Source organism: Centropristis striata, chromosome 15 (genome assembly GCF_030273125.1).
Source record: "Centropristis striata isolate RG_2023a ecotype Rhode Island chromosome 15, C.striata_1.0, whole genome shotgun sequence".
Lineage (NCBI taxonomy): Eukaryota > Metazoa > Chordata > Actinopteri > Perciformes > Serranidae > Centropristis > Centropristis striata.
Window position 1 is genome coordinate 13,507,447 of NC_081531.1, and position 24,834 is coordinate 13,532,280.

The 24,834-nt window shown below is 40.8% G+C and overlaps 2 protein-coding genes across 3 annotated transcripts in view; one reads left to right on the forward strand and one right to left on the reverse strand.

The window, feature by feature from the left end:
* The window catches only part of LOC131986382 (phosphatidylinositol-binding clathrin assembly protein-like), a 30,299-nt gene extending 16,836 nt beyond the window's left edge, over nt 1–13,463 (forward strand). Inside the window, exons 9-19 of the mRNA XM_059351295.1 lie at nt 1,703–1,788; nt 2,382–2,484; nt 2,970–3,097; nt 3,274–3,371; nt 3,565–3,678; nt 3,798–3,828; nt 4,009–4,150; nt 6,818–6,841; nt 7,324–7,380; nt 7,500–7,619; nt 9,012–13,463. Of these exons, the coding sequence (XP_059207278.1) occupies nt 1,703–1,788; nt 2,382–2,484; nt 2,970–3,097; nt 3,274–3,371; nt 3,565–3,678; nt 3,798–3,828; nt 4,009–4,150; nt 6,818–6,841; nt 7,324–7,380; nt 7,500–7,619; nt 9,012–9,026 (918 nt within the window). The 3' untranslated portion in view covers nt 9,027–13,463. The remainder of the gene's footprint in view (nt 1–1,702; nt 1,789–2,381; nt 2,485–2,969; nt 3,098–3,273; nt 3,372–3,564; nt 3,679–3,797; nt 3,829–4,008; nt 4,151–6,817; nt 6,842–7,323; nt 7,381–7,499; nt 7,620–9,011) is intronic.
* A 1,074-nt stretch (nt 13,464–14,537) lies between these two features.
* On the reverse strand, nt 14,538–23,295 carry LOC131986376 (RNA-binding protein 4-like). 2 transcript variants are annotated; one of them, XM_059351289.1, is made up of 8 exons: nt 23,248–23,295; nt 21,535–21,714; nt 20,491–20,675; nt 19,962–20,150; nt 19,754–19,863; nt 18,811–19,092; nt 18,509–18,717; nt 14,538–17,787 (listed from the first exon to the last, which is right to left on the reverse strand). In XM_059351289.1, the coding sequence occupies exons 2-8, from the start codon at nt 21,693–21,695 to the stop codon at nt 17,307–17,309; spliced, it is 1,617 nt and encodes a 538-aa protein (XP_059207272.1). In that variant the 5' UTR covers nt 21,696–21,714; nt 23,248–23,295; the 3' UTR covers nt 14,538–17,306. The 2 variants fall into 2 exon arrangements, with proteins under 2 accessions (XP_059207272.1, XP_059207271.1); XM_059351288.1 differs by having other exon boundaries at nt 18,491–18,717.
* Nucleotides 23,296–24,834: the final 1,539 nt, after the last annotated feature.

Below are 24,834 nucleotides of genomic sequence, written 5' to 3' on the forward strand. Positions count from 1 at the left end.
CTCTCCTTAACTCCTTCACCTTTCCTCCCTTTCTCTCTGAGTCTAGAATAGAGAGGAAACAATAAATGAAGACCTGCAAATAACCATTTATTTTTCACAATTTTTAAGCATTAGTGCAGAGATTTCATTTTTTTTCCTTATCTGAATCACTGCAGAACAAATTTTACTCTAAGGTAAGATTTTAAAAGCAGCACTTTTGCAGCTGAATATCAAAAGTTTTTAGCCTCTTTCCCCCCATATTTCTATTTTAAATGTCCATGACCGGGGCTTATTATCTGTCTGAATTTCCCCAGCAGTACTTCTGGCATTTTCCCAATGTAAATATCAAGGCTTGTCTCTTCATTCAAAGGCTTATCATATAAATAAGTCAGCACAGCTTTATGAAATAGGTTTTTGCCCACATAAGCAGTGTTCAAATCATTTCCCTGAAAAGATTATGTCCCTTTGCATTAGCTGTGGGGAGAGCAGCGAATGGTTTTTATTAAATAGGTCTCTGCAAATATGACTTGGATAGGTGTACATAATGCCATCATGAGCACTGCATATCATGCTAAAAGCCCCAAATGCAAAGTATCCTTTTCAGTAGAACCATAATTGGATGTTGACAAATCAGGTAACAAACTGAAAAGGGATGACTTTTTAAAAGATTAATGTTATGTTTGTAGTGCTTATGAAGGCCTTATATGCCCTTATTCAACAACATAGTAACCCATGCCTTTACTGAGCTCTAGATATGTGTCTGTTTTACTTTTAAACCTTTAGCATATTCTAGATTTCTCTGAAGAAGGATATCCAGAATTCGCATTTTACTCTCTTTCCCCCTTAAAATAAGTATATGAGAAATCTTTTCTTTGCTTGTTGTGTTTGCGTTGTGTGCTCTGGTGCTGAAATGTAAGGCTCTAGATGAAGGCCGTGGTATCACATTATGGTGGTCAAAATGAACCCATCCGTCCTTTTTGTTTTACAATAAAGAGTGCTGGCCAGCTGCTCAATGTGTATACCTGGTTATTCACCAGATGTTTACATTTCGCTGAGTTAACGTCCTTGGCTTCCAGTGGGATAAATTTTGATTTTTATCTTTAGCTGCTGTTTAATTTCCAATGTATATCTAATGGATATTACCTTCATTTGATTTTTTAACCTAACGTGGAATCCACCAGTTAACTCTTTTGGACTGTGATTTTCTTTACACGTATGCGTGTGTAAGTGTGTGTGTTAAGAGAGCATTTGTGCACTGCTGGCCTCTGCATGGGCTCGCTAGACTGTTCAGAGACGTGTTTGTTGTGTTTCTACTCTGAAGCCCTGCAGCGACGATGCTCTGCTCTGTCCTGACCTGTCAGTCCCGCTGTGGACTCGCTTGCATGATCCAAGGCTGATGTGTGCATGCTGGTCAACCAAACCTGATGAAACCAAATGCAAAAAAAAAAAGAACAACAAAGAGCTGTTGTAGAGTAGATGAATCTGGGAGTAATGTCTTAATTTTGCTGCAGCTTTGTGTGTGTGTTCGTGAGTGAGTTTGTGTGTGTGTGTGAGTGAGTGAGTGAGTGAGTGAGTGAGTGAGTGAGTGAGTGAGTGAGTGAGTGAGTGAGAGATCAAATGAGGAGGTGAGGAGATGGGAGAAAGCAGTGTGTCCAATTTCATCCTTTTGGCCGTGGTTCTAATGTTACCCCATCAACTCCCCTCCCATTTACCCCCTCCTCAGGCTCCCAGCTCTCTCCTGGAGGCTCTGGAGCAGCATCTAGCCTCTCTGGAGGGCAGGAAGCTCAAAGACCTCTCCGCAGCCAGCAGGTACAATCAGATCAGCTACTCAGATCTCCTGCACCAGCCAAATAATACTACTATACTACTGCAGCTACCGCCATTAGTATTACTGTAAAAACTACTGCATGCTTTTATTGCAAAATAAAAAAATGAATAACAAGACTAAGAGTATACAGCAATAATACTAAACTTACAGCCCATGGGAAAAATCTGACTTGTGATTTTGAAATTCACAATGGAAATAAAATGACTCATGATCAGATCTTTTTACGTACTCTATTTCTATGGTTTATGTCAATTAATTAATTTTCCAAGATTTGAGTGATTGCATGGTGGAAGAGGTTCCAGCTAGGTTTAATGTTGTATAAAATGCTTATAACCAAAGCATTTGCAAGTAAAATACAGTCGCAGCTATTAAATACAGTGATGTGTGTAATTTATCTTTCATGTAGTCTGAGTGTCAATCTCCTGTGCCAGGTGAATTAAGTTATTAAGTTAAGTTAATGAGTTAGGTAAAATAAAGAACTTCAGAGATGAAGTATGATTGATAATCTGTCTTTTCCTGTTTTTTATTCCTGTTCTATAAAATATAAAAATATATTTGTGTGTCTCACCTTCAGATCCAGCACCTTGTCTAGTGCCGTGTCCTCTCTCTCCAGCACTGGGATCTCTCTCAGCCGTATGGACGACAAGACAGAAGACAACAGACTGCAGCAACACAAGGCGAGACATTTGCACGACATTTAGAAACTCATGCATACAAATACAGACAGCTAATACTGCCATAGCAACAATACTGTACTGAGTGAAGCCAGAATGTGATCATTGCAAGTGCACACACCTTTTCACAAATGAACTGTTTTTGCTTTTACTTCAGCTTGTGTGAAGTGCACATCAGGTCTCCTTGTCCTCCACACTGTTGTTGAAATTGAATGGACAAGTGCATTAGTCCTGCAGTACAGTGAAATACACTGTCTGTCTCTGGCTGCTGGCCCATAGCGTACAGAGCTGCACAGAGAATGACAATGAAGTCACAGTCTTAAGACCCTCTGCAGTGGAATTCTCTTCACATATAAATATTTATAATGGCTATCATCATTGTTGTTGTTTTTCCAGAGAAGGTTAACACTACTTGTGTGTGCTGCAGGGCTATTAACAAACCATGGAAATACCACATATTATATAAATGTTAATGCTTCTCATTGCAGGAGGATAAGATGATTGACATTCAGACACCCAATGTGTCACCCAGCACCCAGTCAGTGGGCAGTGCCAACAGCAGCGGAGGGGCCACAGATCTCTTCTCCAACTCACCGATCATCCCCGTCAGCAATCAGTGAGTCTATCATGCAGCGGAGAAATGCCTTCTGTATGTTGTAGAAAGGCTCCAGTTTTTCATCAAGCGGGATTTTTGCCTGGCTTTCTTTATAAATCATATATTTTTGAAATGCTTACATAAAAATAAAAATGAGAAACAAAACTGTGCTCTCCTCTCCATTTTCTTTCCTGCAGCGTGCCAAACCTGACCAGTGAGCTGTTCACCCTGCAGCCTAACTTCACCCCCATCCAGACCACACACACTGTGCCCAACAATAACAATGCCTGGGGAGGTAGGACTGCATACAGCACCAAACAAACACACACATAATCATGCAAATATACGTGAAGCGTGCAAATGCACATGCACAAACATACTGCTCAGAGCTGGATATGCTGTGACAGTGATGCTCAGTTGCTTCATGCTCTTGACTCATTTCCCCTCTTTTCTCCTTTCATGTTACCATGGTAACCTTTGGATGTCAGGTGACCTGCTAAAGCCAGCACCACCCGCTCAAATTCACAGCCCCGGAGTCCAATTGCACTCTGGAAAAATGCTGCCAAATGATTTGGACTCTTCATTAGCCAACCTTGTTGGTAGTGAGTACACAGAATCTCTCTCCAAATATTCAGTCATCGCTTACATTTCTCCTGCTATTCTTCTCTGGCCGTGTTGCTTCTCTTCAGCTGATGTTATGTTTGTTTTCTGCTTCTCTCAGACCTGCAGTTTGGGGGGACGCCAGCTAAAAAGTGAGTGGGTTTTTCTGACATCCAAGACTTAGCCACAAGCAAATGACTCAGCTGTCTATCCAGCTTTATTACTGTTCAAACTCTGTTATGATTCATTATTTTTCTTTCGGATTTTGCATCATTTGCACACCTGAAAATGCTGTGTGTGTGTGTGTGTGTGTGTGCGTGTGTGTGCATCAGGCCGGAGCTCCAGTGGAGTCAGCTGGTAGAGAAAAAACCAACAGGAGGAGGCGGCTGGCAGTCGAAGACTATGTGCACCAGCACCAACTGGACCCACACCACCCATCCCATGGCACCTGCACCCATGCCCGTCCCTCAGATGGTAATTTAAAACATTTGCATGTTTTTGTTGGGCACCATCGCATGTGTGTTGTGGAGAATTTCTGGAGCTGAGTGACGTGAAGACAGTGAAGACCGCAGAGAGTCTATAAAAATTACTGATAGACTGACATGTTTAATGATTCTTGGCCGAGGAGAACAGAGACAGCAGTTCAAGTGCAATTCACGGTCTTACCAATTTAATTCTGCCCTGCTTGTGCATTGATGATACATAGGTATATTACCAAAAGAGGACACCAGCTTAACCATACAAAGAGGGGGGCTCATATCTTCTATGTGCACAGGTGTCAGCATTCACTATACATAAATGAACAAATATACTAGTGTGACCCGGAGAGAAAGGAGAGGAGGAGGTAAACGGCCTGTTCAGAGTATCTTTTTGCCAAGCATCCCTCTCTAGAACCTAAAAAGCACCTTCTCTATTTGTTATGGCTTTAGATTGCCCCTAACTTTCAACTCTTATTGCACCAAATGGACAAAACGTGACAGACATACACTACCGCTCATAAGTTTGAGGTCACTTAGAAATGTCCTTTGTATGAAAAGTAAAACATTTTAAATTAAAATAACAGACATACAGTCCAGACATTGTAACTGACTATAAAGCTGGAAACGACTGATTTTCTCATGACATATCTCTTATATATTGCCAGCAACCATCATTTATGTGTTCCATGGCACATTGTGTTAATCCATGTTTATAGTGTTGAAAGGTTGATTGATCATTAAAACACCTGTGCATTATGTTAGCACAGCTGAAAACTGTTTTGTGCTGATTTGAGAAGCAATAAAATGATCCTTCCTCAGGCTAGCTGAGTATCTAGAGGTAAAGTTGGAGATTTGTACAGGTTTACAAATTATTACAAATGATTATTTCTTCCCTATGTCTTCACTATATTTTTGATTCATTTTGTAACTCATTTCATGACTAAAACAGCTTGTTTTCATGGAAAACAACACAGACACCAAACTTTTGAGTGCTATTAAGTTATAGGTTCTCACTGAACTCTGGGCAGAAACATTGATGACTTTCAGAATGACTTATAAACAAATAAAAGGCAAAATCTCCTTCACAATGTGGTAACACAGATGAATTGACAGCTCTGTCATTTTCCTGTTTGCTGTGAGTACTACAATTTACACCGTTATTATTGGGTACACTCCAAAACCAAACCAGCAGAGTGCTGATTTGGGCGTGACTTGCACCCAACCAAAGCATTTCTCCCTGTTTGTTGTGGTGGAATCCAAATGGAAAATGTACTTTAAGTGTCTCTGCCAACACTTAATCAGTTGTTAAGGAATAAAATAAGAATTTAAGATATTCAGTTCATAATGATATAAAACAGAGAAAAAGCTGAAATAATTGGAGAAGCTGAAATCAAAGATATTTGTCAGTTTTTGTTTAACAAATTACTTAAAGGGGAACTAATCCCATTTTACTCATAGATGTTCTTCCTATGGTCTTACACAGTCCAAATTATTGGTCAGTACAAACAACTGCCTACCAAATTAAAAAACTGGAGTGCTAAAACAAAAAAATAAAGAAATTCATGCTATTTTTTTTCTCATGATTACATATATTGATTGCACTTGCCAAGCCATGGAAATAACACATTGCAAATCCTAATTTAGATAGTGTTGCACTTTAAATGACAGATTACAAACTATCTGATTTTAAAATCTCATAGAGTGCTGCAGAAATGAGCCCAAAATCCTGGAAATGAGTTCACATTTTAGCACCTTGTCTCAAAGTCAGTGTTTTTTTTAATGGGTTTGATGCCTGAAATAAGATCTGAGGTTAACACAGGCTTAGGACATTTTCATGTTTTGTTTTTTATCACATAAAATACCTCAGTAAAGTAAAATTGTAAAATTTGAAGCTTTAATGTGTCTTTAAAAAGGCCTACACTGTGGCTAAATTAGACTTTAGAGCTTGTCAGGGACATTGAACAACATTTTCAGCTCTATGGTAGTGAAGTCATGCTATTGTGGTGTAGTTTGCTTATAGCAAGGCTGTCCGTTGATCCATGGAAGGACCATGTGGAAAAATCCCATTGGCTCTTTGTCGAGGGAACCAGGATGATGCTAACATCCGGATTGGCTTATAAAAATACGTCATCCCTGCAGCGCTCTAATGGGTCAAGTCTGTAAATGTGGCCTTTCTGTCGGGGCAGCACTGCTGCACTACTTCAGCAGAAATAGAAAGTATTGTATTGTGTATTAATTGGGTGCCATCCATCACTCTGTCAGTGAAGTCAGTTTCTCCTAATGGTCTGATATCTCATTCTGGAGTGAAACTCATTAAATGCACCTGTTGGCCAAATGTAACTCTCTGCTGCATTCAGGGCTTTTTGAAGGAGCTCCCAAATGTGCGTCTGTCCTTTGTGCTCCACTCTAATTACCCGCAAGTCTCTTCCATTCAATCTGGTTTCATCTTTTAATTTTCGTCTGATTGACCTCGCAACTCAAGACGCTCATTTATTCAGCAAATGGCTCGGAAAGCTGGTGGCACGACATGAATAGAAAGTAGGAGTGATTTGAGCATGAGCAATGGGCAAAGGTCTGGTTTATCTTCTCTGCTCATTTGGAAAAAATGCACGAGCATGACTTTTATTGTTGTAACTCTTTTTTTTTGTGTAACTCTCCACAGAATGGGATGATCTATACTGGCTATGTAAGTACCTTTCTCTACTCCCCTCCCCCTCACTCCTCTTTTTGCACCGGATTTCATCCCGACGTCCTTTAAAAAACCTCTCTGCTTTGCCTTTTTAAGAATCTATGCTCCTGGCATTTTTATGATTAGACTGTTTGTATTGTTGATGATACATGAATTATCAGAGGAAAGAGCTTATTGTGCTGCCTTGGTATTGTTATTTCATCCCTTGTGGTTATTACAGACTGCCAATCTGCTACTTTAATTCTACTTTGTCAAATGGTGCACTTATTTTCTTGCTAAGGATTAGGTGTCTTGCTACATGCAAACAGATGCAAATGTTACAGACATTTATGTCTTTGTTTGGGGTGGGACATCTTTGACAGGTTAGACATGGGCCTAACAGTATCAGGATAATGTTTGTTATCAACCTCAGGACAAGATTAACACTGTAGCTCAGCCACAAAATCATGTTTTGTGTTCATCTCTTTTTTCCCAAACAGGCTCCTGCACCAGTGGCTTTTCCTATGACGACACCCCAAGTGCCTGTGTATGGAATGGTAAAGAACAGCTTTAATCTCAGACATACTTTCACAATCTACTGGCATTAATCTACTCTATATCTGAAATGTTTTTCTCTCTCTATCCACATAACCTCTCCCACCTGTCCTCCGACCAGCTCCCTCCTCAGATGAGTCATCAAATGGGGGGTGTTCCTGTGATGCCCCCACAGCCTGTCATGTACAACCAGCCTGTCCTGAGACCCACCAATCCCTTCGGACACATCCCGGGGACACAGGTAACCTGACACATAAATATACACATATTAGTGCATATTGTAGTCAAAGGAGTAGTCTGATATTTATTTTTCTTGCTGAGGGTTAGACAAGATGATTGACACCACTCTCATATTTGCCCATTCAATATACTGTAAGGTCACAGCCAGTTACGGTACATAGGAAACCACACAATGTATGTAAATCAATCAATCAATCAATCAATCAATCAATCAATCAATCAATCAATCAATCAATCAATCAATCAATCAATCAATCAATCAAAATGTATTTCTATAGCACTTTTCATACAAAAGAAATAACACAAATAACACAAAGTGCTTCACATAAAAAAGGGGGGGAAAATAAAAAAGTAAATAATAATAAATAATAGTATAAAATAAAAATAAAAAATATTAGAATAAAAAGTAATAAAGCTAGATAAGAAAAACAGAAAAATAATAATAACAAATAAATAAAAAGTAAAGCATGATAAAAAAAATAGACAAAAAATAGACAAAAAAATAATAGCAAACAATAAATAAATAAATAAAAGAGAAGAATTTAAAAATGTATTTAAAAATGGTTTAAGTAAAAGCCAAATTAAAAAGATTAGTCTTAAGTTTGCTCTTAAAAATATGAACAGTCCATAAAGATGGACAATGCATCTCTACTCTAACCACTGTACAAAATGAAGCCAAATTATCCCAGATAAGGGCGCTGCCATCTAGCATTGGTGATATAATTTGCAGCCAGAGTCTGCGCAGTATTGATCGGGTTTGGAGCCACAGTTTCTCCATATATGTGTGTAGCTTTAAGTAAAGTGGTAATGGAGCTGTAGCCAATTAGCTGGGGGTTGTTGAACACTTTGCAGGGAAGAGTAGGAAATTACCAACTGAAGGAGAAGTTGGCAAGGCAAACTGAAACAAAAATGGGTCCACCAAAAGAGTAGGACATCCTAAATTGATATATAACAGCGTAAGAGCAACCAAGGGTGAACTTTTCTTTTAACTGTACGTGCCTCATGTCTGCAAGCCTTCTGGAAGAATTGGCACACTTATTCATGGCTATTTTTCACGTGTGAGAAACAACATTCAAGCTGTGGACCCGTCGAGAAGCAGTGTGAAACAAGTTGTCAGATAATTTTATAATTGACCGGCAAGTGTGAAGAAAGGGTTTTTTCACAGCGGGTAATCATCAGTTGGTGCGGCCACAAGACTCTGACAACAAACAAATCTATTTTGACCAATTATTCAAAACATAACAGACATAATGGCCTCCTGAGCACTCTGGGCCCTGAGAAGCAGTTTTCCTGGCACTGCGGCAGGTAATATGCTTGTCAGTAGATGCCTGAACACTTGATGAGCTGTTTTGTCAAACTAAATTACTCTCCATTCTCCTCCCGTCCTCTGCAGATGCACTTCATGTAGGGATGATGTTGTAACCATGGCAGCAAAGCCGAGAGAGAGAAGGCGAGAGGAAAGAGATGGAGAGAGAAAGAGTCCAAGAAAACTAATCCAGAACCAAATCCAGTGCCGGAGGAAGAAAGAGGAAGACAGAGAGGAAAAGGGAGGGGAGAGGAAGAAGGAGAGAGGACCAGAGGACTGATAAAAGATGAAATGCTGATGTCTGTTTTCAAGTCGCCTCACCCTCTAATCTCCTCTCCTCTCTCCATGTGGCTACTGATCTGTCTTTGAATGGGGGCACCAGAGGCTCCGCATCAATCCCACTCATCCTCTGTTTGATTTGCCAATTCGAACGGCGATTATGACCTGTGATGACAGCTCTATGGAAGTGCAGAAGCTCTACTGCCACTTCCTGACCTCCTCATCCCGATAATTTCCAGTATAAAAACTTAACCCACTTCAAACTCGGAGGACACGCGTCTCTTTCTCTGATTGGATTGTTTGCTGGCACTTTACTCAATGTGAACTTTGCCAAGGGTGTATGTCTGTGTAGGTGATTTTAGCATCTTGTTCGGATTGGTTCCCGGTTGCGTGTCATCCATCACCTGATGTCAGAAGTGATTGATCTGAATGCGTGTGTGCGTGTCCTTTTTTCTACATTTCAATGTGCTGCATCAACATTACCGTTTCAGTCTTTTTATGAGCTCCATTTGTTCTTAATTGCCAACTTTACATCAAAAATTCGGCGTGGAACGATAATTTGCAGGTGCGATTGTGTGTGTGGATGGACGTGGCTGTGTAGGGTGTGTGTTTCTCTTTTGGTACCTGATGTCATTACTGTGTTGCCAGGTACCAACGTGTTACTGCACTGGAACTAACTAATGAAAGCACTGAGCCAGACCCAGGCATCGCATTTGGATGTAAACAAACCTCTTACACTAACTTTGCTAACTTTGGGGTCCTGCTGTACACACTGTGTATTTTGTTCTTTTTTTTCTCTCTCCTCCTCTACAGCTGTGCAATATCATGCAATCGAGTCTTTTTCACCCATCTGTAGGCTGTTAAGAAAGCTGTTTCCTGCTGTAGTGTTGTTGTGTGTCTACATCAGGTTTCTGTACAGAATGCTCTTTTATTTCGTTTTCTAACCTGTTATGTTATACCCGTACTGCTCCAAAAGTAGTGAAAAATGCACTCAGAGCCAGATATAGAGGTGACTGGATATTAGTAAGGAGATGATTCTCAGTCTTGCAAATCAGAAATGGTCTAACTCCCAACTGTATGATTTCCTCCCTGTCCTAAGCATTCGTCCTGTCCAAAATGAGTCTCATGTGAAGTCCTTTACACTCCAGAAAAACTGCAAAAGGGTAATTAACGCAGCAGATGTCTCACCTCCGCTTGGAGGAATTAAAGATGCTGCTACCACCAAGAGGGGCTTGTTAATGCAGTGTTAACATTTATGGACAGGACAGCTAAAGGTCAGTCGGAGGAGTCAAATGGAGACTAGACTGTCGTAAAGCGACTGAGGGTAATGTCTGTCGATCATGACCCTAGTAATGCCTGCAGTGACGACATACAGATGAATTTAGACAGCCAGAGACGGGAGGCTTTAATGAGACGTTAAATGTTAATGTGGTTTTTCTGGCAGACCCAAGGTCAAGTTAGACCCACAGACAGACGATATATAAATATATATAGCACAAACCTTCGAAGAGGGGACACCGCTCTGCTGCACAAAAACCTAAAATCATTGCTGGGATGTACAGTTGAAAGGGGCAATAATCGATTGGGGATGAAGTCGTTTTCTATTGATTGTGTCTGTTCTATGTACATGTACTGTATGTGTGTGTGTTTGTGTGCACATGCCTTCCCATAGAGATAAACAGGGTCATGTTCCTCGGTTAGAGATGAAAGGTCTCTAGTGAGCTGGTGTAGCGTGTACTAACTTAGCAGTGAGTGTTGTTGTGACCGTGTCTCAGTCTGTACAACCCGACATCAAATCAGAGGATCACTCATCTGCTGAAAAAAAGGCCCCAAAGTCATCAGACTTGGAAACTCAATGTGAATCGAAGACAAACCTCTCCAGACTACGCCTGTGATTCCCAACAAAATCGTCAAGAAAACGGCGACTGTGTGGTGGCGTATTGTTACGATTCAACCTTGAACTGTAACTGCTGGTTTGGCAAAAACGAACCTCCCAGCAGCTACGAGTCTACTACCAGCAGAGACTTCAGTGTTAGAAATCGTCACCAAGCAAGCAGATATTCTCTGAGGTTTCTCAACAAGAGGCCAGCTGACATTTGGATATCTCCTTTGGAAAAATTGTCGCTTCATTCTCCTCCATTATTCCTCGTCCCAGTGGTTCGTCTTTTTCCGTCAGCTGTAAGCTCTTTCATTGTGCACTTCACTCCCACAACGCAGCTCGATCCATCCTGGGCCAACCTCTGACTGTTACTATGTCCTCTGTATATAGGTAATGCCGTTCATGTGTTTTTAGACGTGCTCTCTCTGTAAAGTGATCGAAGCCCCATTGGATGACGTACCGTACGTGGGACAATTAATTGCTGTATCTGTGTTTGAATGGTTGTATTTTGAAGGTGTCATCATCCAGGGATGGGTGGGTGGGTTTAATGTTTGTGATGTTTGTGTCCATCTTGAGGAGGAAGGGGGTGGGGTTTGTGTGTGGGGGGGTTCAGGGGTAAACTATCACAACTGGTCTATACCAAGAGTGTCTTCATCGAGGAAGTGGACAGGACAGGGTCTGTCCTCTTCGAAACAGGAACATTTTTTTGCACCAAAGTCATCATCAAAGCGCAGCTTCTTCTTATTCAAGGTCACTACGGATGGATGATATCAGAACTCAAAAGGATTTTTTTTGTTCTTTTATTTTTGGAGACAAAGAAACTGTCTTTTTTTGCATGATTAAGTGTCGTCTTTTTATTGGCTTGTGTGCCCGGTAAAAGCATGACCATTGTGTGAACTCTCACTTACCGGTGTGTTTGGAAAACGTTAAGGAAATTTCTCCATGAGATTTTTTACTTACCTCTTGACATGAACATTCATTGACATTCATAATCAACTGTTTTACAATGTAGGGTCCGTAACTGTTTGAAGGCTGCCTCGCATGCAGAAATGCAACTTGCAAGTAACCCATCAAACTTCAAACCCAGTTACCATAACTGCATCTTTGTAAAACACCATGGATGTCAATGCCAGTTATCACCTAGCTAGCTAGACATTGCAGTCTTGTAAAATCGCTCTTTATTAAAGCGTTGCTATTTTCAATACGTGTGTTTGAATGCTCGCTCCTTTTTCATACTATGCCAGCAGCATCATGGGAGGTTGTGATTGGAAGTCAAAGTACTGTAATACGTGTTTGGTCTGGTCAACATTGTGTGGTGTTTTTAACGTGTTTGCCCAGTCTTGTCCTGTCTGTTGCCATCAACTGGACTTATTCTTTCCCAGTCATCCTCTTTAAGCACGGACTGGTTTCCTGAAACCAGGCTTGGCTTCACCGAAACCTTCAACTTTTCTTTAAGATCATTTCTGCAAACCCAAACAAGGGGATATGAGATCAATTATTCTATTTTAAACTCCAGTTTCAAAAGCATATGGGTAGACAAAATTTGAGTATCTACGCGTCTGTCTGCCAGACATACCTGTACACTTTAGAAGTATTCAATCTGGGGCTTGATTTCATAAAAGCAGCCTCAGACTGGTCTATCAGACCTGTTGGCAAAATAACATTTTCTCTCTTACATTCAGTTCATCTTGCCTGTCTACCAGTCATTAGTAATAAAAAAGACTAATGATAATCTGCCCAAGCATTTATATCAATTATCAGCACACAGTCCTTCTACCTGCACTCTAACTTTACAAAAAGGACATTGGAGGTAATCTTCAATGGGTTGTTAGTAGAATTATCTATAATGGAAGACTCCCAACACCATTATCGACTGACTCAACTGTCTGCAAATACAAAAATAACCATTTCTAATCATCACTGAAGCTACTTCAGACTATCTGGTGGCTGGAAACCAGACTTGGCCAGTGTTATCAGAGCAGAAACTGCATTTCCATGTTGTTTTGCCAGTGAAAGGCGCATGATGTCTATGCAGTTTCACGCTCCATCCTTCGTCCATTTAGGCACGTAGGCCTACTCACCATATTACCTCAGTATACCCTCAGTATTGTGTATACTGCATTCACGACTCATTCAGTACTCTAGTGTCCATCTGTAAACTGTTCATTGTTGTTGAGGGCATGAAACTCAGCAGTGTCCATAAAAATGTCTTGTGAGCAGGGAGTGAGGTTCCACACCTTCAATTTCTTCTCATTTTATTTTTTTGTATATCAAAGTGATTGAATTATCAACAGGTTTGGATTGTTATCAAATTATTGGTTTTTATTTGAAAAGCATAGGTTGATGTTTTTGGAAGAAAATGGAATAAAACGTCATCTGATGCTGAGCTCCCAATAGTTTTTTTGGTGACATCCACAGACACTTAAAAAGGAATAAGAATACACTAATAAGCTGCACAGATCAATGACTCTCTCACAGTATTCACACAGAAGCTACAGTTCAGTTCAAATTCATTTATTGATAATTAAACATTTCAAAGAACATAGGACAAAATGTAATTTAAAACAAAATGATAATATTTGTGTTCATTATCATTCGTACAAGTTGAATGTGGCATCAAAAATCGTTGTTTTAGGGGAGAGGGGGAGTCGAGCGTTGAACCAGCAACCGATCCTGAGCCAGGTTATTCAACTCTGAATTGAAGGGCCTACCGATGCGCTCTTACGCAAGGCACTTAACCCCGAAGTGGCCCCAGGGGCGCATTTACAATAACTAAAACAACCCATTCTACCTAAATGTCCCACGTCCAGCTCTGGCTGTGATTGCCTGGTACTCCTGAATGACAGGCTGTTAAATACAGGATGTACTAACAACAACATGCCTGCTTCAGAAAGGGTTCAGATTTAGACTAAAAGAAGTGTCCTCCAAATCTGGTGTGTGTGTGTGAGTGGTCAGTATGTTGGGAGCAGGAATGTATGAGCAGCGTATGCAGGGGTGGGGGTGGGGTGGGGATGCAGGGATATGATCAGGAAAATCAAAAGCGGGGAAAAAAAGGTATTCTCCCTTTAAAAAGGACAGGAGATCCATTTCCAAAAATCTGAAATCCTGACAAATAAAACTCCCTGAAGACAGGTAAGGAATGAGAAGTATGGTTATGGATGTGTCTGTCTGCGTGTGGGAGTGTGCTTGTGAGTGTGTACACGTGTTTTCGGGGAGGGGCAGGAGTGTGTGGTCTGAGTGTTTACCTTAGTGGGGGGACACCCCATCGTCCACAGCAGTTTCAGGCCTAACGCTGCTGTTTCCCCCATCCCACGCTACAGCTGCGTGTGGCGTACGTCCAGGGCAAGGGCTCAGTTTGGCTCCCTCCCACTCTAGCTGCAATAATCAGCAAGAGGAAGAAGGTGGCTGGAGCAGCAGCAACAACAAGGCATGCAACTAACAGTTCACATGGAGAAGGTGGAATAATGTGGAAATGTAGAGAGGCTATGTGTCACTTAAACTTAACACAGCACTACCAACTCAGGTGGCGAATAAGAAATAAGATGAGTAGCTGGTGTGTGGTACGATCACGAACGGAACAACTACAGTAAGCCATATAAAATACAGGTGGAATCAGGTGTGCATTTGTATAGTTTGCACATGTAGCCTGCTTTACATGAGTAAAATGCAATTAACCCGGTAAAAATACATCTAGAGATAAGTGTGGAGTTGTCTAGGTGTGATATGAATGCAGCGAAAGCCAGTAATCCTAATGTCAGAGTGAGGTGTGTGTTTCTGGTGAGATCAGAGGAGGGAAAAGGAAAGGTCATCGGCTCGTCTCACTGCTGCTCGGGAAAATCAGCGGCCTTTACTTAATCCAACACAACCCTCATATTCACCTGCAGCACAGACACTGTCACCTCAGATCCACTCAGTCAATAAACCCGACACACATCTGCAACACGCCACTGCACTGCACTCTTGCACCTGCTCTCACCTCAAATACCATTTTCTCCCATATTTTTTTGAATCTGCTTTTTGAATTGTATGAAAAGTCTGATTTCACTGAGCGTTTAGTTCACACACTCACATGCCACATTTATTCAATACCACTCACTACATGCTCCTCAACCACTGTAATCAGATTACAGTCATGCTTGCCTCTCAAACGGGTTGCCTCTGTTATTAACAGACTGGTACAAATAAACTGCACTGCTTTATCTTCAACCATCTCCAACTGTTTAGGAAGAAATACAATCATTCCATCTTTATATTAACAGTCAGTACTCTCACTGTTCAACCAAATGTTGTTTTGCACTACTTTTTTCCATCTTAAAATAAGGTTTTAAGTATTTACACAAGTACCAAATTGTACATTTCCTGGTATGAAAACTATTCAAACTTTTCCTGTAAATCACCAATGGTTTCCAATGTGAGAAGAGGCACCACAGCAACTGTTGACACTGGAACAAATAATAGAAAAACCAATTGGAAATGTAAGCATCAATAATGCTGAGATTGTTTTAACATTGGCCAAACAAAGCCTACAGCCATTCTCCAGGCTTTTATAAATCCAAATATGTACAAAATGAACAAAAAAAAACCCAGAACTCCTCTTCTTCAGTTGGAAAAATATCAAAAACCTGGGTTCAACTGAGTATTAGAGAAACACATGGATGCATTCAACTTTCTTTCCACACTGGATGCTCTGATCGCAAATTCAACACAAAACTGATGTAGAGAGAAAGAAACGTGAACGGCTACAAAATTACTAAGATTCTGTTCTAATGTTTTAGAGGCAAACTTTGACTCGACCAAACATCAACTTGACTTCTGAGTTTGTGTAGACCTCAAGAAAAACAGACAATCTGGGCTAAGCAAGAAAACACAAGAAAGGGAAATTATGGAAACCAGACAAAAGTCACATACTTCATTTCAATGGCTGAAAGTCTTTCATCCGACTGTCTTTTTATCCTGTTGTTATCGAAGTCAACGTTCACACCTGGCAGTCCCTCGGGACTATGCAACTTCAAGCAAGCATAATCAGACCGGTAATATCCATCTTAGGTTAAGCAAGCTCTCCAAATTAACCAGGAAGGCCTGTGTGGTTTTTACTCTGAAGTCTCTCTTCACACCCTGAAAACAAACAGGAAGCCTCATGTGAAGTTTTAATGCCAGCAGGCAAAATGCTATCACAAAATCACCCAGAGGAAATTGACAAAAATAGAGAAGGGCAAAAATAATAAACCATCACTCCAAGTGGGAGTTGCTTGACTTGCACTAAACCGGTCAACTCAGTGCAACCCGCCAGAATCAAGTAATGGTTAAATAAGCACTCTCTATCTTTACAAAAAGATGGTTCTTTAGTAAAGGTGCACCACTGCATTTAACTTTAGTTCTGCTTTCTCTTCTAGTCAAAATGTATTACCAATCAGGCAGTTAAATGTCTGGTCCAACAGACCAGGCTAAATGCAGCAGAATTTAAACAGAGGCCTGCTACATACTCTACACAGTGTGTCCCTACTGCAACACTAGAGTGTGGGTTGGGATGTATATGTTGAAACATACGGGTCTCTGAAAGATGAGTTTTTAATGAAAGGACCAAGTTTAATTTATCTAGTAATGAGGCCAGATGGATCTTTATTTGCCAGTATATTTTTTTTAATGAAGTAAAGCGGTTTTCATACTCTCATACAAAAAAATGTCTGTGTTTTTCATTCTGTTCCCTACTTGAAACATGTGACTATGCATAACTTTTGGACTATAGTTTTTCCGGGAAACCTCTACTTGTTGCATATTTTTATGTAGAGTATATAAAGACCTTGATTCAGTGCAAACAGAAAGCTTCTCTTACCAGATCCTACACAGGCCTTAGACTTCAACTTTGTCCCAAGAAACGCTCAGGGCTCTTTAACATTCAACAAGGAACCAGCTGTGCCTCTATAACATCAAACTAAAAACTGAGACTTCTTGACAATATTCCAATATTAGCTGTCCCACAAAGCCACTGACTGACAGACAGGCTAACGACCAGGTCGAGATGGAGAAAAGGGAAGATGCTTCAGATTTTAATTACATTCGAATTACAACCTTGCTCCCTCTCTGGTTTTCCTCATTAAACTGTCCCTTATGTAAATACACATGCGCACGCACACACACAAACACACACACACACACACACACACACACACACACACACACACACACACACATCTGCAGTGTGGAAAGAGAGTGTGGGGGTGGGACTATCGATAAGGGGGTTCTGGCGTGTGGTAAGGGTAATCATTGCGCTGGGGCATGGGTTGCCCGTGTGCGGGTGTCTGCTCATACGGTGTGGATGTGGAGTAGCTTCCCGCTGCTGCGTAAGCTCCTGATGAATCATATGCTCCCGGTGGCCCGTAGCCTGCAGATGTGTCATAGCTTCCAGTCGAGGCATCGTAGCTCCCAGATGAAGCGTTGTAGCTCACTGATGAGGCGTTGTAGTTTCCCGAAGTATCATATGTTCCCGGCGGCGGGTATGCTCCTGGAGCCGCATACGTTGGGGGCGCCGAGTACGTCCCTGGGGGTGCCGTGGCTGTGGTTGAGGCTGGTGTCTGTGTGGTGGCTGGAGGGGGTGGAGGCGGAGGAGGAGGATTGGTGTAGGCATACTGGAGGTACTGGTACTGCTGTTGGTATTGTTGATACTGTTGGTATTGATGCATTTGCTGGTAGTACTCTGTGTAAGACCTGGAGGGACAGAAGGAAGGAGAATTTAAAAAAAAGTTTCAAATTGCATCGCACAAGAAATTATGGACAAATTTTATTTTTTGTGTTATGTGTTAGCACTTTACAATAATCAGGGTTCCCATAACCTCTTAAAAATCATATTCAAGGACTTTTCAAGGACATTCATATTCAGTTATAGTGGAATTTTGGTGTGCATGTAAACATCATCACTGAGAACTTATGAGTACTTTCATTCTTTACTGAAATTTATAGACAGAGAGAGAGGATTTAATGTGTGAAAACGTCTCTGTTGTACTGTGTTAAGTGGGCGCACTTGAGTTTGGCTTTTCTCGAGGCAGGTGGTGCGTGAAACAAAGACTGCCGGAGACACATGCAGATGGCAGAACATAACCTATTTTCTAGTGGAAAGTAAAAAAACTACATAAAATGAACTTTTCTAATCTTGCTCAAACTATATTATATTCAAGCATTTTCAAAGGACCCACGTCTACTTATATCTGATTTCTTTCCTAAATTAACAAACCTTCAAGGATTTCAAGGACCCATGGGAACCATGATTAGAGTAAATGTAAAATAATTGTTTGTACTATGTAAATAAACTACTATTGCTGGTGTTGTTGTTATAATTATATGTGCAAGTAGAAGCAGGCCTAATAATTATTTGTTTCCTGCCTCCATCCTTTATAAAATGTAGTGTGTGTACCTAGCGACAGGGTCTGACCCTTCAGGTGTTGTGGTGGCGGCCGCTGGAGGCTCTTCAGGTCCTCCAGGTGGTGTCGGCAGCAGGGCACGGCGCTTTGGTCGAATCTGAGCGAAGGAACCTGGAACAGGGTCGGGGAGGAGTGGGGCTCGATTTCCTCTGATTGGGCTGCGGTCCCGCTCGCTGTCTGTAGCTGCTGCCTTTCTTCCTGCCTGCTGCTCTGCCAGAACCTTCAAATCAAAACACACATAAATAGGTATAACACAGAAAATCTACATGGAGAAGAACATTATACGTGTGTAATAAATTAATGATTAAAAGACCTTCTGTCCCTCCTGAAAGAACTTGGCTCTTGCTGCCTCGAAAAGCGTTGTTGGATCTGGTGCAGTCTGTGGCTCTACTTCTTCAACAGCAGCGACAGCCGCAGAATTGTGATTGGCCATGTCTTGGTACACCTGGTCAGCAACAGATCCATACACCTGGCTGGCAAGTGCACCGTATATTACCCCATCTGCACCTTTAGCACTTGTAATGCCCTTCAAAGCGGCGTAAGTGGGGTCAAAGGATGTCGTGTTGTAGAATGAGTTATGAACACTTTGTTGGACCTGAAAAGAAAAGGGAGATGCCATCATTTAAAAGAGAGAATTTAGAAATATATTCAAATCTAATTTGTTTCAAGAACAATGGTAAGAGAAGTGAGAGAATACTTTTTTTTTTTTTTTTTAAGTTTGGCTGAAACAAATCTACTAACCAAAAAAACTGTCTTCACACATGGTGGGAAATTTTAACATATCGCCCAACCCTGGATAATAAGTAGGCGCGTTTACATTAGGTACTGTTCCCTCTAGTGAGCCGCTATGGATGTGACTTGGGAGAGAGGATCCGCCCAAGATCCGCCCAACTTCGCCGGTTAGCTGCTCAGAAAGTACCTGCCTCAGGTAGGTACTTTCTGAGCAGCTACTGAGCGGCGATTTCACACATACATGATTAATTTGCAGACTGGTGCAAACTGGACGCTGAGGGGTTAACAGCTCCTGCTCTGCTGACTGCAGGAACGAGTCTCCAATTACAGCAGAAAAAGTCGCTAGATTTGTCGCTAGTTGCTGAACTCCATTGGTTAGCCGCTACAAAAGCACCTGTATGTGAACAGAGGCCGAGGGGAACTATCTAATGGGCGTAGCCAAAACACTTCCAAAAAGTACTCGAAACACTCCTAGTTAGAGGTTTTCCAAGACAGAGGATAGAGACTGCAGGAGATAAACTTACTTGTATGGGTAGACCAGCTGCAGCCGCTGCAGCTGCAGCTAGCACAGCTGCTTGGCTCTGATGGTGCTCTAGTGATGGTGGTGGTCGTGGAAGAAGACCCTCTCTGCCCCCTGCCAGGAGAAGGGAGTGGAAAACATGATGAGAACATGTTGTTTTAGCATTTACTACATGCAAAACCCTTAAAAATGTACATATCCTTCATCTTTACCTGCAACACCACCAGCGTTTGAATTTCCGGCCATTGCAATCTGGTTGATCAAAGGTTGGGCTTTGGACAGCTCTACAGCCAACTGACGGCCCTTGAACATTGTCCCATTGAGTGCCTCAATAGCTACCAAGGCCTCCTCCTTCCTCTCCATATGCACGAATGCGTAGCCAACATTTGAGCATAATCTGGCTGTAGAGTACACAGGAAACAAGGAGATCAGTGTTAGCAATAGAGTTATAAAAGAAAAGAAAACGCATCCATCCCATATCTTTATTTTCCCTTGTTGTTAAGCATTATTACATTCAAAGATTTAACATGTTGATCTTTGAAAACCCAGCCGTCTAGATCAACATTGCACTCTAAGGAGATCATTTAAAGGTTATTGTTACATTACACTATACTATACCAGCCCATTTTAATCTATTACAGAACCTAACTTCTACAAAATCTTTTCTCAAACTTTTCATTAAAACCATGGCATTTATTTTTTGTTTCCTATACCATCACTATTGGTGATTTTATGACTCACCTTTGACTTTATCACAGTCTAAAACTCTTCCAAAGGTTGAGAATAACCCATGCAGGTCATCTGCTGAACATGTTGCGGCAAGGTTCCCCACAAACACTTTAGTGGAGTTGGGTGGGCGTGCACGTGACTCCTCGACCACCAGGGGCCTGCCTCTGTACTCTTTGCCATCAAGATGTCGTATGGCCCTGTGAGGGTAAGATACAGAAATATCTTCAGCTGCATAGCAGATAACATTGCCAGTCGAACACTGAATATAGAAATAATTTACACTACACAAGATATAAAACTAAAACCAGCCATATTCTGCTTTTATCTTTGTGTTATGATATTATATTTCATGGAAATTAGTTGCATCCATCTATAAACAGACTTGAGAACCCTTAGTCTCTTTGAACTATTCAGTTTTTGGTTTTGTGAGGGTCCAGTTCATATTGTTTTTTTTAACCCCAATAAAGCATCTACGGTTATTTTGGGATCATACGATTTTTTTTAGGATACTGCAGAGCTAAATCCAACAGGCCTGTCAGTTCCATTATGCAAACATTAGACCTTTTATCAGCTTCTCTGGTTTCTGTGCGTCTGTCAGACATTTTTCAATCAGAATTCTAGTAGACAACATAAACGAAAGTGTCAAAAGCTAGGTTAAGGTTTTGCATACCTCAGACACAGACACTTCCTGTTTCAGTTGCAAAAGGGCTGCTGCACACTGATACGTTAAGAGTGTGTTTTAGGGTTTTTATATTCAGTAATGAAGTGTTTATTGGTATGGTCTTCCATTAGAATGATATGAGCATATGATGGTGCTTTATGAACACTAGGTTTACTTGTTTGGTCAATTTTTTTCCCTTACCTACTGCATGTATGCTCAAGCCTGATGGACCTCTCTGTGGAGGTTTTTATTCATTATATTCATTATTATGAACATCATTAATAATCATAATAAAATCTGTGTGCATAAAACTCCATCACCCCAAGAATATGCAATAAATATTTCATGACTAGCAATTAATTTATACCATGCTATAATGGTAAATGGCTGTATACCTGTCTGCTGCCCCCTCTCCCTTCAAGGTAACGAAGGCATACTGTCTGAGCAAAGAGCAGGTGTTGATCTCTCCATAAGGACCAAAGAGCTTGTTTAGCTCGTCGTGAGTTGCATCTAAAGGAAGGTTCCCCACAAACAACTTCACGTTCTCACCGCTCATCTCTGTATCAACCAGACATCTGGAAAAGAGAGAACAAAATGCTTGGTTATGTTTAATCCTGTGGATGACGTGGAAATTGTTTAACTAGTGATTCTCCAAAGAAAAATTGCGTTTTCTCCAAACGGCTGATCATAGTTGATTTTTTTCAGTTAACCCTCTGGGGCCTATGATCGTGCTGTCCTGATTAGATAATGTGACGTTTAACGATGATGTTTGACATTCCTAGGTCATGTAAAACCAAAGATATGATAGTTTTAATTTGAGAGTACAGAAATATTTGAGCGTTGGTGTAGCTCTCTGTGTAATTCCGCACATAGTTTGTTTTGAAGAGTTGCAGCTAACAAGGGAAAAAAAGCCTATAAATATACATGTTTTTGTATATATTTTTATTATATTCAAATGTTTACCTTTTTATATGTTCATATTTGTATCCTATGTTTACATTTTCAAGTCCCAAAACAGTTCATTGAGCATATTTGTGGTTTTAATTGTAGTTAATAGTATAATTTTTCAACTCGGATTTCATGATTTTGGTACATGAAGGGCAAATCATAATGAAATAATATAATACAATAAATACGCTCACAAAATATTGTACAGATGCTGGTGCCAGGAGTGAGAACTGAGTCAGGTCATAAAGCTATTAGTTACGCCCCTTTATCATGGAACAATCTGCAAAATGAATTGAAACTGTCTGAATTGATCAATCTGTGAATTTAAATCGATTCTAAAGGATAAAAAAATAATTTCTCTTGGTCAGTGTGACTGCTCCATATAAATCTCTACTGAGGCTCCTTCAATGTTGTTGTGATGGCTGTATTTGTATTTAATTGTTTATGTTAACTGTGTTTAAATGTTGTAACTGGTCACTTTTTATGCAGCTTTCTTGACCAGGTTTCTCTTGGAAAAGAGATTTTTTAATCTCAGCGAGACTTTTACCTGGTTAAATAAAGGATATATATAAAAGTAATCAAAAACGGCCAAAATAGGCTCAGATGCCAATGGGTTAAAGTGATATTCAGAATCAAAATAATTATGAACTTACATAACCGTAAGAACCGTATATGCCTTAGCTTGCTGAGTGTTATTAGTTATCTTAGCTAATTGTGTGCCTAACGTAAACTTTCGCGGCGAAAACCGGTTCAGGATGAAGTTAGAGGCAACCTGTCTAATGTTAGCTGCTAGGCTAGCTAACCTAGCTAACGCTAACGGCTACTCCCGGACAAACGACGCCGAACCGGTGGCATTACATTGATTTTATGGTAAAACTGTCAGCGTAGTTGCAACAACAATACTTAGGTACGCTTAAAAACTAAGGACTCTACAGGCCATTTCGTTGAAGGCAAACATTAACAATGTAGCTAATGTTAGCTGTGCTATCTAGCTACCGTAGTGCTTTAATCACTGTGGTGGTTACAGCTGGAGCTCCATCACTGGCCTGAACGGTCACTAAGGTTACTGGCTACCGTTGGTCTCGGTGCGTTTCCAACTGTTCAACAAGGAGGGAAAGTATTATAATGATGCTAGCAGAGTAACGTTACAGACTACTTACCCAACGCGGTCCTGGAGCTGTATTTCAAACCTCACATCCGGCTCCGGTTTCTTAGGATTCGATGTGGACCCTGGGGGCGCAGTTTCATCGGGTTTACGCTGCACAAGATGGCTCTTCACCGCCATATCGTCACACTGTTAAAATAATCGCCTAAGTCAGTGCTTCCCAAAGTTTTTCTACTGGGCCCCCCTTTTCTATCTAAAAAATACTTTCAACTCCCCCGGCGGCCTCCACACAACAAGCAAGAATGGTCTTGTCATTTGTTTTCATCATTAGGGCCCGAGCAGGCAACAACCTGCGAGGTCCCTATTGTATTTCGAATGATTTTTTTTTTCTTCTTCCCAAATTATCGCATTTTTCACTGCCTGAACATACCCCAAAACTCATGAAACTTAAAATATAAGTCACACCTGGCGAAAAATTTTATAATCTATTGTCATCCTGAATTTCCACCACTAGGTGGCGCTATAATAAAGGAACGTGCGTTTTGGCTAATAACTCCCACATACTTTATCGCACATTCAAAAACCTTATATCCACGCGTTCACTGAGTTGTGCTGAATCTCGTGATATAGGCCACGCCCATTTTCGCCTACCGTTTTTTTCCCGCAAATTTGCAAAATGTCGTAAACCTACTTTTTCGAACTCCTCCTAGGCAATTTCAACGTTTTGCACCAAAATTTGCACACATCATCTATGGACCCTCATAACAAAAAGATATTAAAACAATTTGGATAACCCAAAGAATACTCAAGATATTAAATAACAACTTCCTGCAGGTGGCGCTATTTTAAACACAAAACACGAAGTGTTGCATATCTCCACATTGGTGTGTCTGAATGACATGAAACTCAAGATCCTACTTCCCCATGAGCCCCTGAGGCTCTGTGCAAAATTTTGGCCGATGACCATAGGTGGCGCTCTTTAAATTGAAGTATTTTATATCTCCAAATCGGTTGGTCGGATTAACACCAAACTTGGTATACTTATTGTCAATGCCCTCCTGAGGATAACCCTTGAAGGTTTTATTGATCGGCCCCTAGGTGGCACTGTGGTGGCAGTCTAATTTCATATTTGGTACCGTGGCCACACTGTAACACTTAAGGCAATGAAATTCATAGGGGTGGTATAGACTGGCCCCTGTAACGCACACACCCCGACGGCAGCATGCCCCGACACGCGTGTACTGCGAGGGCCCGTTCAGTACTGCTTGCAGTCCTAGTTGTTTTTTGTATTTGTAATTTTGAGTAGAGTCACGATCTGATTTAGCTTTTACCACACTGTAACAATGTTTGTAGAAATAACAGTAAAACACTGTCAAATACATCAGAAATGGGGCGTGACTAAAATGAAAATTTTTATATCACCGTATTAGACACTTTTAATTACCGTAAATCAAAGAATAGCACAACACTTGTGACACTTTTCTGTCATAAACTGGAAGAAGCACACAGTTTTGCTGTAAAATGACATACATATAACATGTTCATGCAAAATTTATGCGCCCCCAGTTAAATGCATACACTGTGTTTGTAGTGCATGTATGTGTGCAAGTATATATGCATCTATTTACAGTCATGGAAAAAA

Bases quoted from the DNA above. Each gene is read 5' to 3' on its own strand.
- LOC131986376 (XM_059351288.1), bottom strand. From the start codon at position 21,695: ATGAGCGGTGAGAACGTGAAGTTGTTTGTGGGGAACCTTCCTTTAGAT. The intron at 19,093-19,753 runs GTAAGTTTATCT...TTTTCTTTTCAG, and splicing joins CAGCTGGTCTACCCATACAA to GTCCAACAAAGTGTTCATAA. The intron at 17,788-18,490 runs GTACACACACTA...CTGTCCCTCCAG, and splicing joins GGGTCAGACCCTGTCGCTAG to GTCTTACACAGAGTACTACC.